This window comes from Callospermophilus lateralis, chromosome 2 (assembly GCF_048772815.1).
Source record: "Callospermophilus lateralis isolate mCalLat2 chromosome 2, mCalLat2.hap1, whole genome shotgun sequence".
In the NCBI taxonomy this organism is placed as follows: Eukaryota; Metazoa; Chordata; class Mammalia; order Rodentia; family Sciuridae; genus Callospermophilus; species Callospermophilus lateralis.
The window spans coordinates 12,299,340-12,316,940 of record NC_135306.1 but is presented as its reverse complement, the minus strand read 5'-3'; the positions used below and the strand labels follow the sequence as shown (position 1 = coordinate 12,316,940).

Here is a 17,601-nt window from a genome sequence, read left to right as displayed (position 1 = left end):
TGTGGAGTTTCTGAAGATCTGCAGAATTCTAAAACCCTATAATTTTTCTTTTAGGATCCCTTGATCATATTACTGTGGTAACTGCTGATGGGAAGCTTGCTTTAAACCAGATCAGCCAGATCTCTATGAAGTCGCCACAGTTGATTTTGGTGAATATGGCCAGCTTCCCAGAGGTAAGATAGCCTTGCTGAAAGGGTCCCTCTCTGGTCTCTGTTGGAATAGACATTAGTAATAACGTTAATGTCACTTTTGTAGGAAATACTTTCCTAATCTGTGCAATCTAAATTGTTCTTTCACATTTAACTCTCTTATACAGCACATTTTGTTGTTGTTGTTATTGTTGTTTTTATTGCAGATATCACTATTAATTGTTATACATAACTGAGTGCAGTGGCACATGCCTGTAATCCCAGAAGCTCAGGAGGCTGAGGCAGGAGGGTCACAGGTTCAAATTCAGCCTCAGCAACTTAGTGAGCCCTGTCTCAAAATAAAACATAAAAAGCAAAGGGCTGGGGATGTGGCTCAGTGGTTAAATTCCCCTGGGTTTAATCCTTGGTACAAAGAAAAAAAAAAAGCTCATACATATATTTACATGCTTATCCCCCAAATTCCCCATAGCACTTTTATGAGATTGTAAGCTTGGAATGTAGGAATCATATCTAACATATTCATTGTGTCCAGCACCAAACACAGTGCTTGGCACATAATAAGTGCTCAGGAAACTTTCCTTGAGTGGATGAATACTGTTAGGCTGATGGAAGGGAAAATCTTATTCCTGGTGTTTCTAAGGAGCAGAGAAGTGGGCAAAAAGAAAATTGTCAACTCTTTGTCCTTACTGGCCCCCTCCGAACCACTGTGCCTCTCTGCCTTGTTCATCTAATCCCGTAGGCACTGCAGAATAATTTAGGGGATAGCCTCCTAATTACACAGCTTGAAGACCTCATCAGGCAGATTGTTTTACAGGGCCAGCCACTTCTGTTTTTAAATAGCAAATGGCATTGACAGAAGAAGCACTGGATTGGCCACCAGAGCATCTTATGAGGCAGAAAGAGGTATTAACAGCTTAATTTTTTCTTAGGAGGTTGGAGTATATCTTCATTTTTCAACCAAAGCATCTTTGCAATTCTCCTAAGTTGAAATTCCCTGGGTTTTGAAAAAAAGCTTAACAAGCAGATCAGTAGAAATATTCATTTATAGGGACAAAGTGAGGAAGTATAAGTTGCATTGTCTTTTGAATTCCTTTATCTCATCTGGTATATATATTAAACAAATAGCTCTAACTAAACATTTCCTTCCTCCAGCGTAGAAGCTGTCTGTAGAGTACTCAGGTTCATAGCTTCAAAATGCTGAGCTAATCCTCTCGGTGTTTATATAATTTCTTTCTACTTCACATGTAGTTGGCTTTTTTTTCAAACCTGAGTGTTTCTGTGTCATCCTGTGGTGACATGGTGCAGATTTACATGTGTAATCTTTTCAAATGCATTGAAGACAGAAAACTGTGTTGCATTTGTTTAACACGTGTCCAGCTTGATAAATGATAACACATGGCTCCTCCCTTCCATAAACTTGCTTGAAACTGGAGTTAATGATGGGAAAGGAAAGAAGGAAATAAAAACTACAGCTTCATTCAAACAAAACAACAGAAAAATAGTAATGCAGAATATCAAAAAAGTAAGAGTCATTTCCCATTTCCCAGTGTGATATTTGAACTAATAGAAATAATAGAAAAAAAATCTGCAGGCTCCATTATTACTCTTATGGAGAAAAGAGAGCCAATGTGCATTGGGTGTCTCCTGTGTTGCCAACCACATTCTCATGTTTAGTTTCACATGAGGAACAGTAAAATTAGTATTATGTCATTTTATAGATGAGGAAATTCAGGCTCAGAGAAGTAAAATATCTCCCCTAGTTTTACACCGTTGTGATAGGCCAGTATTTGAATATAGCTGTGTTTGACATGAAAGTCTGTGCTCCTTTCAAGATTCATTCATTCACTCAATTCAGTGCATATTTTTGAAGTCCATATATGTGATTAGAGGTACTGGGAATTCACTGATGATTAAGACAGACTGAGTTTATATTTTCATATACCTAACATTCTAGGGACCTATTGGGATATAAAGAAGATGGAAGGCCAGTAATTGCCATGGCACTAACAGAGTTGACTTGAGTCCAGCTTCTCAAGGATTTGTTCACCTGTCTATAGAAGTTTTGTCATCTTTTGTTCTGTAGTATAGATAAGCTTAAGATTAGTGATGACAGACTTTGCTAACTGATCACCGTACTTTTCCTGATGTTTATTGACATCATACTCCAAGCCACCATAGCCAGTTGATTAGTGTTGCCATTTGAGAGCAACCAGTTTGCCTTGGAGTACTGCGTCTTCCTTTAGTGAGGGGATGAAGGATAAGAGGTGAAAATTCTATAAAAATGTATGCCTTTTTACTTTAAACCATGGGTAGTTCAAACGTCACGCTGGGAAAATGACTCTTAATTCCCTGAGATTCTGCATTCTGTGTCAATTGAAAATATAAAATATATAATCTAGAATATACTTGAAGAATTCCAAAAAAAAGAATTCCTTTTTCAGTAGATTTCTTTGTAAAATGACCTCAATGAGTAGCATTTTTTTCTCATATGGAAAGCACAGAAGAAGCTAAAGTATAAAATGAGGTTTTCAGGGGATGTGTACATTAAATAAAGTAAGGAGATAAGTTTTAAAAATAGATTTAACCAGATCATTAATGTATTCATTCAGCAGCTTTTACTGGACACAGGTACCTGGCATTGTGCTTTAAACTGAAAAATGTAAATATCAAGGCATAGTTCCTACCCATCTTGGTGTTAGTAGCAGGTGCTCTTATACTACAGGGGGAGGTTTGTATAGAGTTACTTGGGCCAGGCTCTGAGAAGGGGGAGATGCTGGGATGTCACAACAGTAGATTATGTCATGCACTGAGAAGCTGCAGAAGAAGAATGGGAGATTTGAGATCAGGATATTCCGCCTTTAATGTGGAGATTCTTTATTAACTTTAGAAATATTTAATTTTAGTAAGGGAGATAGCTGTTCTCTTGCAAAGGAAAATTAACTTCATTTCTTTGCCCAGTTAACTTATATTTACCTTCCTGTGTCATATTATTGCATACATTGAGCTTGGGGATCTGGAAAAAAAAATAGACAAAGTAATATCATTGGAAGAACCTCTATTTAGTCTCCTCTTAACTCTGCCAGTAACTAGAAGTATGATAGATCGGGTCTTCCATCTTGGACTCTCAGGGAAGACCATGTCTGTGCTTAGGGATTTGACCATACCTTGCAGGTCTCTGAATACATAATGAACAGGTTGTGCTTGGTTAGGTCAGAGATTCCCTTCCAACTATTATTATCTGTGGTTAAAGGCATCATTTTAGGAATTAACTTTTTTAATCAGTGGCCACACTTAGATTCTTTATATACTTACGTTGTATACACTTAGACTCCATGTACAGCCTCCTTAGGGGATAATTCATCCATTTATATGTGGAAGTTCTGATTTGTCTTCTTGATCTTGTGGTAATAACTGTATAGTGTCAAATTAAGTTCATTTAAAAGTTAAATGAAAGACTCGGGGTGTAGCTCTGATAGAGTGCTTGCCTAGTGTACACAAAGCCCTGGGTTCAATTCCTGTCACTGCGGAATGAACATACATACATACATAAAATAAAAATGAAATGAAACCAGGCATTTGCCTATAGTCCCAGCTACTTGGGAGGCTGAGGCAGGAGGATCACTTGAGTTTGAGAATAGCATGGGCAATATAGCAAGACCCCTTCTCAGTAGCAACAACAAAAATGAAATGGGTGAGCTTTTTAAGAGGCATATCTTCCAAAATGGAAACAACAAACCACCTAAAAAAATAAAGTATTCGTTTAAACCACAAAGTCTAGGAAGGAACTCAAAAGTCAAGAATTAACCTGTAAACCCAATGATGTGGATTGGCTCTCATCAAACCTAAAATTTTTTTGAAAATGTCTCTCTTACACTGTTTTCTTGTTATCCTTTAGAATTGAATACCATGTATAGTTATAATATTTGAGTATGAGGTGGGGCACTTCAGGAAATCAGTATCTAGTATGCCAACTAGCACTTCGGGGCAAACCTGAAGAAGCCCCTAAAGGATGTGGAGAAGGGGGTGTGCATTAGCTAGATGATGGCATTAACTCAGCCTTGTTTGGGGGTTTTATGGATTTTTTCCCCCCCAGTACTAGGGATGGAACTTGCTTCTGAACCACATCTCAGCCCTTTTTATTTTATATTTTGAGATGGGGTCTTGATGAGTTGCCCACTCTGGCTTTAAACTTGCCATTATCCTATCACAGCTTCACAAGTAGCTGAGATTATAGGCATAAACAATCACGCCCAGCTTAATGCATTCTTAATAAGTGTATACAACATATTTATATAATATCTGCCCTTAAGTGGGTGTTACTTTGTATCAGGCACAGAGCAACATGCATTGCTCATGTTATCTAACTACTCTGAGGTTTATATGTCGCATTGTCTCAGATTATGAAATGACAACTCAAAGAGGGTAAGCTTATTGCTCAGGGTCATATGGTTATCAGAGTGGTTAGAGGTTGGGGATATTGAACTAAGATCTTTCTGACACCAGAGCTCATTATTTCAGTGATTGTACCATACTACCTTTTCTGGAGCACACACTAGCTAAGATTCATTGCTCATTCAAAACATGAATAAATTTGGTATGAGTGTAGATGCGAATGAGTTAAATTTATTTACTCCTTCCAAATCGGCACTGGTATATTTTGAGTGTAAAATGTCAACTGGAATTTTTAACGTATGAAATCTTTCATCTGTCTTTACACCAATCTTTGCACAGACCAGCCCTCCTCCCTTGAGGATTTATTGTGGTTTTGATCTGTGTTGCCTCAAACCATTGAAATCTTTTCAAAGAAGCAGAGCTGTGTTTTCCTTTTATTTTTTTCTTCTCTTTCTTTTTTTCCTTCCACAGTACACTGGTACCAGGAGTGGACATAGTTTGCTATTCAGCTTGATCAAAGCACTCTACACCAATGTAACTTCCTGATCTTACTGGTAACAGAACTAAATGTTTCCATGTTCTGCCAAGATGGGTTGCCAGTTATCGGCAGAGGGCTTGCATCTGGTAATAATTATTTACTAATTCTGTTTACCTTTTGATCTGGTTTTCAGTGTACAGCTGCAGCTATCAAGGCTATAAGAGAAAGTGGAATGAATCTGAACCCAGAAGTGGAAGGGACACTAATTCGGGTACCCATTCCCATGTAAGTGTGGCTGAAATTCAGTGAAATTCAATGAAATGGGGGTGATCATCCCTTAGAAGGAAACCAGTGCCCTACTATACTGTTAGGCCAATAGCATACCTTACCTACACCTTTCATCCTAGCAAACATCTTTTCAGATCCAGTGTACTGACTCAGAATTATTTTTTGAGTGCTTATTTAGTGCTAGATGCTTGAGTGTGAAGCAGTCAGTAAGCTGGAGAAATATCTGTCCCCATGTAGTTTAAATTCTGGTTAGAAACTTAGGACAAATAAATAGATAAAGTCATTTCCAGGTGATGAAATGCTGTTGGTATCCAACAGAGAGTGACTTGATGAGGGTGATAGTAGTTGGGGCATCTTTCACCTGGGAGGACTTTTGAAGGAGGTAACCTACTTTTTTTTTTTCCGGTGGTGGGGCGGTAACTGGGGATTGAACCCGGGGTACTTAACCACTGAGCCACATTCCCCAGCCTTTTTTATTGTTTGAGACAGGGTTTCACTAAGTTGCTTAGGGTCTTACTAAGTTACCAAGGCTGGCCTTGAACGTACAGTCCTCCTCCCTCAACCTCCTGAGTTGCTGGGATTACAGACATGTGCCACCATGGCTGGCTAGGAGGTAACATTTCTGCTGAGAGCTAAATGTTGAGGAAGAACACCATCAGCCTAGGGAAAAAGCCTTCCAGACAGAGTGAACAGCAAGCCCAAAGGCCTTAAAGGCCTTGACACTTATAATCTCTAATTCATATTCCTCGAAGAGCTATTTTTACATTGTCTTTGCTAGTTGAAGAATTTTAGATATAAGAACAGAATATTGTTAATTACAAATATATAGTACTTAAAGTTTTAAATGAATAAAAATGTATGTTTATTTATAAATTAAAAAAGTGGTTGGGGTTGTGGCTCAGTGGTAGAGCACTTGCCTAGCACATGTGAGGCACTGGATTCGATCCTCAGCACCACATAAAAATAAATAAATAAAATAAAGGTATTGTGTTCATCTACAACTAAAAAAATTTTTTTAAAAAGACAATAGCTTGGCATATTCAAGAAAGAGAAAAGCTAGTATATCTGATACTCCGGAGAGTGTTAAGAGAAGAGGTTGACTAGTCGGGAGAGCTGATGGTCTAGGCTTGATAGGCTATGGAACGGAGTTAGGACTTTATTCCAGTTGTGATGGAAAGCCACTGGAGGGATTGAATCAAAGGATTGATCTGATGTGGATTTGTGAGGGTCTGTCTGGCTACTGGATAACAAATGGAATGTAAGGGACAGTAAGACAGAACAGTTAGAGGCAGCTGTAACAGTCCAGGTGACACATAGTGTTAGATTCCATAGCAGATTTAAGTGCCCTTTCTACATGGTGCCGCACATACTTATTAAATTATTTGTTCAGTAATTCAACAGTATTTTTTTAAGCTCTAACTTCATGCCAGGAACTTTCCTAGTTGTTGAAACAAAAGGTTCCTGCTTACCTGATGGTTGAATAGGCACAATGCACAGAAAAATAAATGCATAATGTAATGTCAAGTGATCATTAGGACCATGAAGAAAAACAGAGAAGGTAACAAGATCTATTAGGGGGCTTTGTTATAGATGGAGAGGGTTGGGAAGGAAGTGACATTTGAATGAATGTAAAGCAAATGAGTGAATGAAGCTTCCAGAGAACTAAAAGGGAAATGAAGTGTAACTTTAGTCAGATTTCCTTCTGAGCTACACATCATCCTGTGTTCTTTTATATATTTCACTGCATAATTGTTGCCACTGTGTTAACATATATTCACAAGTGTTCTGTGCATCTTAATCTTTCATCAAAGACAGTTTAAAGGATTTTAAAGTAATATCAGCACAATTTTTTTTTAAAAGCTTCACATAATGGTCACATCCTACTTTTTTGCAAAAAAAAAAAAAAAAAAATGGGCATAAAACAAACCTGCAACAATTATGCAGTGAAATATGGTATTTTGCCTCATTTATCATATAATCCCTGTAAAGTAGGTTTTCTTCCTCCAGCTATGGAAATTTAGGCTCAGAGAGGTAAAGTAGTAATCTTTGAAGCCATTTAGCTCATACTAGAGCTGAGACCTAAGAATAATTTTAGGTAATTCCAAAGCCTCATTATAACAACAAGAATTAATCCCAATGTTGAGAGACCAGAAACGTTTCTGCTGAACTTTCATGTGTTATGGCCAGAAAATGGCTATTTTGTTTTCTTATATTCTCAGTACTCTATAAGGCTGAATTAACACTCAGCTTTGAAATCATGCCAATTGAAAGCAATATAACCTGGTATTTAAAAGCTATATATTGACCTGTTTCAAGTCCAATACCTGTTTTCTTGGTGATTTGTTCAGTGAGCCTTCATAGAGTGGGTACCTAACTCTGCTGGGAATATACGAACTTGATGTTCTCCTTCTCGGAGCTCACACATTGTGTGCCAGGCCTCTTGTTTATATTACCTCCAGCTTACTTGTGAAACTTACTGTGACCCAATTTATAGACAAAACTGAAGTTCAGAAAAACTAAAGGACTGTCTAAGGTCATATGGCCAATAAATGGCAGTCAGGATTTGAATCCTGAGTTTCTCTTTTACTCTCTATGTGGATGAGTAATTCTGAAAAGTTCTAAGGGTATTCTTGGATTACCCAAGATTTACAAGTGATATACATTGTAATCATCAGTTTAATTTTCTAGTTCTTATTCTACTGTCTGTGAAATCTTGGACAAGTCACTTTACTTCCCTGAGACTTGGTTTCCTCATATACCATGTGAAAGGGTCTTTCTCAGTTCTGCTAGGTCACGTCTGTGATGCTATGAATTTGTGTTGCCAGATATTCATTGCTGACTTGGATTCTTTTAGGGTAGCTCAATCATATGTCGTATTTTTCTTTCAAAGACTGGGTTGACATAATGTACCTTTGGAGCCCCAAAGGAGTTAACAATTGCCCTTCGTGGGTTGTACATAAGTTTGAAGGATCAGTGAGTTTAATGTGAATTTCCAAAGACATGGGGATCTGTTACATTATTTTTTACATTATTTTATTTTGGTTAATGGGTGTAATCCAAGAGAAAGTTGATGGACCAAAACCGTCTGCTCCTGCAAACCTCATTTTTTATATACTTTGTTCCCTTTGACAAGGTGGTAGGGTCATGAGGCCCCATACTGAATTATGTGTTTGGTACTTTTCCAGATAAAAAAATGAATGATCTGTTCTTTATTATAGTGGCTATGACATGTGAGGGGAAAAAGTTGATTTTAGAAGTAAGAGGACCGAGGTTTTTATTAGGTTTTGGCAGTGGCTTCCATATGTCTCTGGCTACATCACCTAGCAGCTTGCCGCCTTTTAGTTCCTTATTTGTAAAGTAGTTGATGTAGTGCACAATGATGGATAGAGATCAATAGAGAAAATAAAGTAGTATGATTTCTTTAAACTACCTAACTATAAGATGCTAATAAGATTTTTTGAATTTTTAAATTTTTTTTAGTTGTGGATGGTCAGAATACTCTTCATTTTATCTATTTTTATGTGGTGCTGAAGATCGAACTCAGTGCCTCACACATGCTAGGCAAATGCTCTACCACTGAGCTAAGTCCCAGCCCAATAATCTTATTTTATAAACTTAATTTCTGTTTATATGTAATTTTAGGAGAAATGAGCGAGGCACGAAACTAATATGTTGAGCACCTACACTCTGCCAAGACCTTTTAGGTACTTGACATATACAGGGAAGCAGAAAAGTATACTGGTTAAATTACGCCTCGGCGTCACATAAACATGAAATTGAGTTTCACCTCTTCTGCTTTTTACCTGAGTGAAAGTGGCAACTGTCTTTGCCTCTTAGAATTTCACAGAGCTTATCTATAAAATAAAAATTAATGGATTTGCTTTATTTAGTTTTGGGAGCTTACAGTGTGATAATGTACATGAAGCTTTTGATGCTTAGTAAGCATCCAGTTAATGTTGGAGAATGATGCTATGTCCTTCATTTTCTTTCTCAAATAGGGTTAGCATATAGAGAATATATGCTAACCCTATTTAGGGTTGAGAAAATTGAGATTTAGAGAGGTGAAGCATTGACTCTGGGTCATGCAGTTTGTAATTGGCAAAGTTGTGAGAAGGAAAATCACCAAAGCTTAACTTAGGAGTTAAAGAAGGGATAGGGAATAAGAAGCATAAATCCTCAGAATCAGATTCTGATCATAAGATTTCAAGATTAGTTCTAAGAAATTTGCCTTTCCTGGTTGATCACGAGTCTCCCTCTGCCTAATGATCATCTGCAAGTTTGCTTTTTTGCCTTAAGCTGGTTGCCCAGAACTGAGTTTTATTTTCGGTTGCAGCAGATCCCAGCTACTGCCTCATCTTCATTATACTCCTCTGATTCTCATATTCTTATTTAAATGAGTCTACTGAATATCTGTGTCTGATCTTTTTTGGGGAATAGGTAGAAGATAAATCCTTGATCAATAACAGGTCAGACTTGGAATCTGAGTGGTCCTTATCACCAAGTCCTGTTTTTGTAGCCTCTGAGGATCAGCTTTTTGTGGCTGTAAGTTTTTATTGAGGCTCTGTCTTTTGGTAAAATACTGTTAAGTCCCAGAGACTGTGGGCTGTTTATTTCCTTCCCCATGGACGGTGTGTAAGCTTTGTTTTTTTTCTCTGGCACATGTTCTTTTATTTAGATAAGTCTGTAAACTGGATCAAATCTTTGAACATTTCCATTAAATGAGTCTTGATGAAATAGTTTCTTCTACTTTTCTATTTCTGTAATCACATTTTGGGTTCCACTTATTAACCATCCTCTCTAGATATGTAGCACCTGGAGGTGCTGAGACGAATGCTTTACAGTTTGTCCCCAGATTGTCTCAATACTGTGGGGTGAGGGATCCATTCTGAAGCTCATTCATGGCCATTCTGAAGCTCCTTTGATTAGAGATCTGTAGCTCACAGATGTTAATGCCCCAGGTCAGATAGCTGTAAGTGGCAGAAGCAAGATTAGAACTGGAGTCTTTGTTACTGTCTTCTTCCTGTTCTTGTGACCTGTGTGGGGTCCTGAGAAGTACTGAGCAATAGTTGGTTTTGATCAGAGCAGATTTCTGCCTCCACCTTATTCATGTCTTCATTATGCCCCACCAAACAGACAGAAATAAATAAACACATTCCCTTACTCATTGCTTTACCAGATTGCTTTGGTTTGAGATCACTGGGTTCATTTTTGGCTTTAAATAAATACTATAAGGCAATCACGAATTGACCCAAGAGACAAAACTGCATGTATGATTGGCTCATTGCCCCCGAGGTTGTAGCCTTCCTTTATTGTCCTCTTCTTTCATCAGGGTCTATGTTCGTTTTATTTTAAGTAGAATTAAAAACAAACAAACAAACAAACAAACAAAAAAAACCCTCCATCTTATTCTTCATAGGGAATCACTTTTGCCACCTTGATTTTCTAGACTTTTTTCTATGTGTAGTCAAGTACGTGTCTTTACCTCCTCCATTTTTCTTGCAATGATATGGGAATATACTCTATATACTATTCTGTACATTTTTAAAAAGGAATTTAATATGTTGTTGTCCTCTCTGATGAGACTTCTTCCTCCTTTTAAAGGCTGCATAGTGTTTGCAATTTATACATAGTGAAAACTCTTGGTTAATTTTTTTTTTCAAGTAACTTTTTGTGATCTTCTGAGGCTTGGCTCCCTCTTCTGCTGGGAGTGGGAAGTGGTGGTGGGGAGACTGCAGTTGGGAAAGAAATTGGTATTGCTTTTGCTGCTTGATTGCTTGGGTACTTGGCAACAGCACTGCGCACAGTGTGAGTTGCTTAGGGACATGGACGTTTCAGAGCCAGATGACCATCTGCAGCACACCAAGTGACCCCTCCATTGGTTCTCAGACTCAAACTTCACATCACTCACTTAGGAAGCCTCATTGGTACTTGAGTGCCCCTGGCTCACTGCATGGCATCACTCATAGCCAGCAAACTTACTGTGTACTCAGTGCAAACTGTGTGCTGTTATTTAACTTACTTCATTCTGTTACTCTCTGTTTTTCTATCTGAACAATGTAAGCTTAAGAGAGGTTAAACAAATATGCTCAAGTTCATTTAGTTAGTAGAGTTGAGCAGTATTCAAACTTGAGTCTGTTTATTCCAAAGTCTGTGTTTTTGCATTTATGGACTTCTAAAGTGATTTGTTTTTGTTTTGTTTGCTTGTTTTTATAATAAAGGACAACAGTTGATGTTTTAAATTTTAATTATGTGATAATCCAAACTCTGTGGAACATAATTTCCAAAGCTCAAATCGGGAGCATAATCTGACAGTGAATTTGTATGTCACTTTTTGGTTAGATAGGCAATATGGGGATACAGGGTACTTATTAAAATGTAAATATGTTGAGGAATAACTTACATATGACAAAATGAACCCATTTCAAGTATACACGATGTGGAGTTTTGATAGATGTATATGTTCTTGTAACTACTACCTCAATCAAGATATAGAAACAATTCAGTTACCCCAAGAATTTCTTGTCTGCCTATTGGTCATTCCTCATGTCTCCTCCTTGTCTACTTTTTAAAGAATAGAATATATCTAAAATATATATAAATGTATTTATGCTGAAATGTAAAACTTCATAAATGTGTTCAGCAGATAGTTATTGAATATCTACTACATGCCCAGCATAGTTCTAGACACTGAGAATAAAGTAGTGAAAAGCCAGACAAAGCCTTTGCCTTATGTAACTTCTACTGGGGAGATGGTCAGTAGCACACAAACATTTTGTGTGTGTGTGTGTGTGTGTGTGAGTGAGAGAGAGAGAGAGAGAGAGAGAGAGAGAGAGAGAGAGAGACCAGGCTTGTTTTTCTCTAAGTGGAGGTATATAAAGCAGTGAAAGGAAATAAAGAATGCCATGGGTGGGGCTGGTGGGGGTTCACTGTTAAGGGTGTTCATGAAGCCTATAGAGGAAGGTGATAATTGAGCAGAGAACTGAAGGTGTGGGGGAGCACAGTAGGCCTGCATTTGGCACCAAGGCACAAAAGCAGAAAGTGCAAATATCCTGAGATGGGAGTCTGCCTAGGATGTTTAGGTAATAGCATGTGGCCATAGCAGGGTGAATGAGGAAAGACAAATAGGAGATAAAGTCAGGAGTGGAATGAGGTGGCCAAATCATGTAAGGTCTTAATAGACCATGATAAGGATTTGGCTTCTGTTTGGAATGAAATAGGAAACCATTGGAGGGTTTTGAGCAGGGGTGTAATGATGTAGGTTTTGAAAGGTCCGTTCTGGTTGTTAAAATTTTGAGAATTGTATTGTAGGAAAGCAAGGGTGAAAACAGGGCCAGTTAGGAGCTATGGCAGTAATGCAGAGAAGAGATGATGGTGACCTGAATTAGTATTGTAATGGGGCCGTTGGTTAAAATGGTTGAATTCCAGATGAGTTTTAAAGGAAAAGCTGCCAAGATTAGCTGATGGATTGAATGTGAATTTAGAGAGGACTCAAGGATGACTCCAAGGGTTTGGCCTGAGCAACTGGAGGGATGAAGTTACCGTTTACTGACCTAGAGCAGGTTATGTGAGGAGGTGTTGGGTAAGAGAAGAACAGATTTTGTCCCTATTTGTCAAACCAGTTCTCTTGGAGGGCTATCAGAGTAGCATACCTCCCACTTCAGCAACCATGGGAAAGTTGCATGATTTTTTGAAGCAGAAGTCTCTTTATCTGTAAAATGGGAATAATTAGTCAATGGTTATGAAAACTGATTGGATATTTTATATGAGGCTGCAAATGTAAGGTATATTATATGTACTTAATAAAATTTAACCCCTTTATCTTATAGTGCTCATCATCTCTTCTCCTGGTTAAGGAGCTCTTAGAAACTATCTTTTTTTCTGGTTATTTAGGAGTAAAACCAAAGATATTTTAAGTGTGTTTTCTGATTTCTGTCTTCATCCTTAATGCTGTCTTTGCTTCCTTACTCAGTAACCCCTCTTCTAAACCCATGTTCATTTTCCTCCCTTTTTTCCCCTCTACTTTTAGGGATGGGAGGAGTTGAATCATTATGTTGTAATTATCTTGGAATTTAAGTTGCTCAGGAACATGTAGTTTGATTGTTAATAAGCACTTGATTTTGTTCTTTGAATATGAATTATGGTGATCAAGACGTCCTGGAAGGTATATCCCAAACAAGAAAACCTTGTGCCAAGTCCTGCCTGTGGTGTGAGATTTACCGTGCTTGTGGTGAAGTTGAGGGACCTTGGCTCTCCTTGGCTCTCTCCACTTATAGAATTGCTCCCCAAGGCCTCACGGTCGTTGGCTTTTTGCCATCATCAGCTCTCTTTTTTGGGGGCACTGTTGGGGATGGTAGACCTAATACCTAGACTGATTTTCTGAAGCCAGACTTTTCCCAAGGTGGGAGGAAGGAGAACTCTACTTAGAATCAGATCAGGTAATTTCCCAGATAACATTAAAAAGCCTTGAGTTATAGTTCTTTCAGGTTAAATTCCATCTTTGTTTTTTCCTCCACCCTATGCTTATATGCAGTTTCTATGGATGATGCCCAGATTTTTCCAGGGAGAGCAAGCTGGGTTGGCATAGAAGAATGGTCCCCAGGCTGAGTCATATGGGGAGAGGAAGCTGCTGTACAACTAGGGAAAGCGAGAATGGATGATCCAAGGTTCCAGTCAGAAAAATTCTAAGAAAATCAATGCAAGACTTTCTAGTTACAGGCTAGTTATTTCAACTCTCTGACCCTTAATTTCTTGTCTATAAGATGGAATAATAAACACATTTGCTTTCATGAAGATTTATTGAAGGAAACTCCTGTGAAAGATGAAGAGAGGGAACAAGAGTAGACAAGGGAAAGCCATTTGCAGTCTCACACCAGCGAAGAAAGGAAAGAGGTCCATAAAAGAGCATTCATGTGGTTTTTAAAATTGTCCTCCTTATGTTTGCTGCTGTTAGTGACTATCCTGTGGCCTTTTCTGCATGGTGATTATTATCTGTTTCTGGGAGTATTTCTTTCACTGCCTGAGGCAGGTGGCCCCCCAGTTGTGTTCGGGGAGGATGCTAGAGGCCTATAGATTTTCAACAGCTTTATTGGGCTGTAATTGATCTACTGCAAGTGGACAGCTTTGGCGTTTGTCCACGGAGGTGTGCGGCTATCACCACAATTTTAGGTTATTTTCAAATTTATTCATTCCTCACATTTTATTTACTTATTCCTCGGTTGATAGACATTTGGGTTCTTTCTACTTCAGGGCTTTTGTGAATAATGCTGCTGTGAATATTATTGTACAAGTTTTTTGTGTGAACATGGTTTTAATTTTTTTAGGTGTATACCTGGGAGTAGAATTGCTGGGTTATATGGTAAGTCTACTTAACTTCTTGAGGAACTGCCAAACTTTCTCACAGGGATTGCATGCTTTACATTCCTCCCAACAATATCTGAGGGTTCTATTTTCTCCATCTCCTCACCAACACTTGTTATTTTTATTATGATTACTATCCTAATGGATGTGAAGGGGTATTTCATTATGGTTTCCCTAATGGCTAATGATGTTAAACATCTTTCATGTGCTTGTTGGTCCTTTGTATTTTCTGTAGAAAAATGTCTATTCAAGTCCTTTGCCTTTTTTTTAAATTGGGTTGTCATCCCTTTGTTGAGTTACGAGTGTTTTTAATATATATTTTGGCTGTTGGACATGTTAGGTTTATGATTTTTATCTCTCTTTTTTAAAAAATCTTTTCTAACTTTTTTTTAATATTTATTTTTTAGTTGCAATTGGTCACAATATCTTTATTTTATTTATTTTTACGTGGTGCTGAGGATCGAACCTCGGGACTCACATGTGCTAGGCAAGCATTCTATCGCTGAGCCACAATCCCAGCCCCTTTCCTAACTTTTTAAATTACTTTTTAAATTTATGTATGACAGTGGAATGCATTACAATTCTTATTCCACATATAGAACACAATTTTTTATATCTCTGGTTGTATACAAAGTATATTCACACCAATTTATGTCTTTATACATGTACTTTGGATAATACTGTCCATCACATTCCATCATCATTTCCAACCCCCTGCCTCCTCCCTTCCCCTCCCAACCCTCTGCCCCATCTAGAGTTCATCTGTTCCTTCCATGGTCCCCCTCCCTATCCCACTATGAATCAGACTCCTTATATCAGAGAAAACATTCGGCATTTGGTTATTTGGGATTGGCTAACTTCACGTAGCATTATCTTCTCTAACTTCATCCATTTACCTGCAGATACCATGATTTTATTCTCTTTTATTGCTGAGTAATATTCCATTGTATATATATGCCACATTTTTTTTTATCCATTCGTCTATTGAAGAGCATCTAGTTTTCTAACATTTTTTTAAAATTTTTTAGTTGTAGATGGACACAAATGCCATGAATATGCCACATTTTTTTATCCATTCATCTATTGAAGGGCATCTAGTTTTCTAACATTTTTTAAAAAATATTTTTTAGTTGTAGATGGACACAATACCTTTATTTATTTATCTTTATGTGGTGCTGAGGATCGAACCCAGTGCCTCACATATGCTAGGCGAGTGCTCTACCATTGAGCCACAATCCCAGTCCCTTCATCTCTTTCTAATTGCAAAAATTATACATACTTATCACAAAAATTCAGATGCTACAGAAATATAAAAAGAAAAATTCATTTACAATTCCCCAAGTATTCTTTCCAGAAATAGCCACTTCTAAGTTCAATATGTATCTTCTAGATTTTAAAAGATGCATATGTATTCCCATATATATGTATAGGTGATTGTTGACCTATTATGGTTCAATTTAAGGTTTTTTGACTTTATGATGATGTGAAAGCAATATGCAGTCAATAGAACCTGCACTTTGAATTTTGATGTTTTGTGGGGGGGGCAGTGTGCAGTATAGTACTTTCTTGTGATCCTGGCAGTGAGTAGCAGCTCCCAGTCAGTCATGTAAAGCAGTCAGGAAAGCGGCCACATTCTACAGCATGCTGTATTGCTAAGTTATGTTATTCAGCGGGTTAGCTATATGAAATGAATTTTTGACTTAGGATGTTTTCAGTTTACAGTGAATGCATCAGATATATACCCATCATAAGTCAAAGAGCCTTTGTAATTTAGTTTACATAAATGAGATTAAATTTCTATAGTATCACAACTATCTTTCTTTCTTTTTCTTTTGTTCTCGAATTAACAATATTGTGTACATTTCATAGCAATTTCATTGTTTTTTTGGCTTTCTGGAAATATCCTTTTGAGAGGAGTATAATAAGATGTGGAAACTGGGGATCAGAAAGTTTAAGTAACTTTCCCAAGGTTACAGATCAGTAAGCGGAGGAGTGTATATTCAGACTTGAACCTGTCTGTTTCCAGAGTCCATGTTCTTACCATGTTATCACATTGTTATGTGGGCTGATGACCTGGCATCTGTTTCCTTCTAGTTCTGACCTCCTTGTGCTAGCTGCTATATTGCCTTGTAGATCTAGTTACGGAGTAGTGTGTATAATTTGCACATTCCAGGAAGTTTTGGTAATATCTTTTTCTTATGTGAGCTAAACACATAGTGTTAGTCATCTTGAAAGGAAAAATAAAAATCATAAAAGAATGCCTGATGACCTGACTTGGGCTTGGGCAGCCACAAACTGCATTTGAACAACTACAGCTGCATTTTCTACCCTTTCATTCCCACTGCCTGTTTGCAATTGCTGCTTTTCAGGACCATTCATTTCAAGATTAGTTCAGTACATTTGTTTTCTACCTTCTAGATCCAGTGAGCCTCCGTGCAGGTTCAGGATGCCTGCCCAGTCCTGTTTAGTGTTCCTTCCCATCTGGCCTGTGGTGTTTCAGAAGCGTCTCCTGCTATTACAGGCTCCAAATGTGTGGGACGGGGACTCCCTCCCCACACACATGTGCTGATTGAAACACTCAAGGAAGTACAATCAGGAAAGAATGGAACCTGGGCTGAGGAGAAAGTTGCCACCAATATTTATGCAAAAGCTGCACACAAAGGACATGTTTCCCTTTTCCCTGCCTCTTCTGTGTTCTCTACCCTTTGAATTATGTAAGTACCTAGCAATTGACTGCTGTAGGTCCATTGCATTCCTCTGTAGATTCTTTTCCCCCCACTGCTCTTGAATATGTCAGAACCTTGAGAGTTGCAGTGAATTATCTGTCTCAGCAGGTCTTAATATTTAAGAACAGTGCTGTACTTATTGCTACCACTAGTAAGATTAGGAGCTATGTATGTCCAGTCCCAACATGGAGAAAATATAGCAGAGGGCCTG

The 17,601-nt window shown here is 38.0% G+C and overlaps 1 protein-coding gene across 10 annotated transcripts in view; it reads left to right on the top strand.

Annotated features, from left to right (window-relative positions):
• The window catches only part of Mrrf (mitochondrial ribosome recycling factor), a 70,025-nt gene that overhangs the window by 16,531 nt on the left and 35,893 nt on the right, over window positions 1–17,601 (top strand). For 9 of the 10 annotated variants that reach the window (XM_076845529.2, XM_076845534.2, XM_076845535.2 and 6 more), the window contains 2 exons: window positions 55–173; window positions 5,213–5,304. In XM_076845529.2, the coding sequence (XP_076701644.2) occupies window positions 55–173; window positions 5,213–5,304 (211 nt within the window). Of the gene's footprint in view, window positions 1–54; window positions 174–5,212; window positions 5,305–17,082; window positions 17,391–17,601 lie in introns of those variants that run through there. The other variant, XM_076845530.2, reaches the window with a different exon arrangement.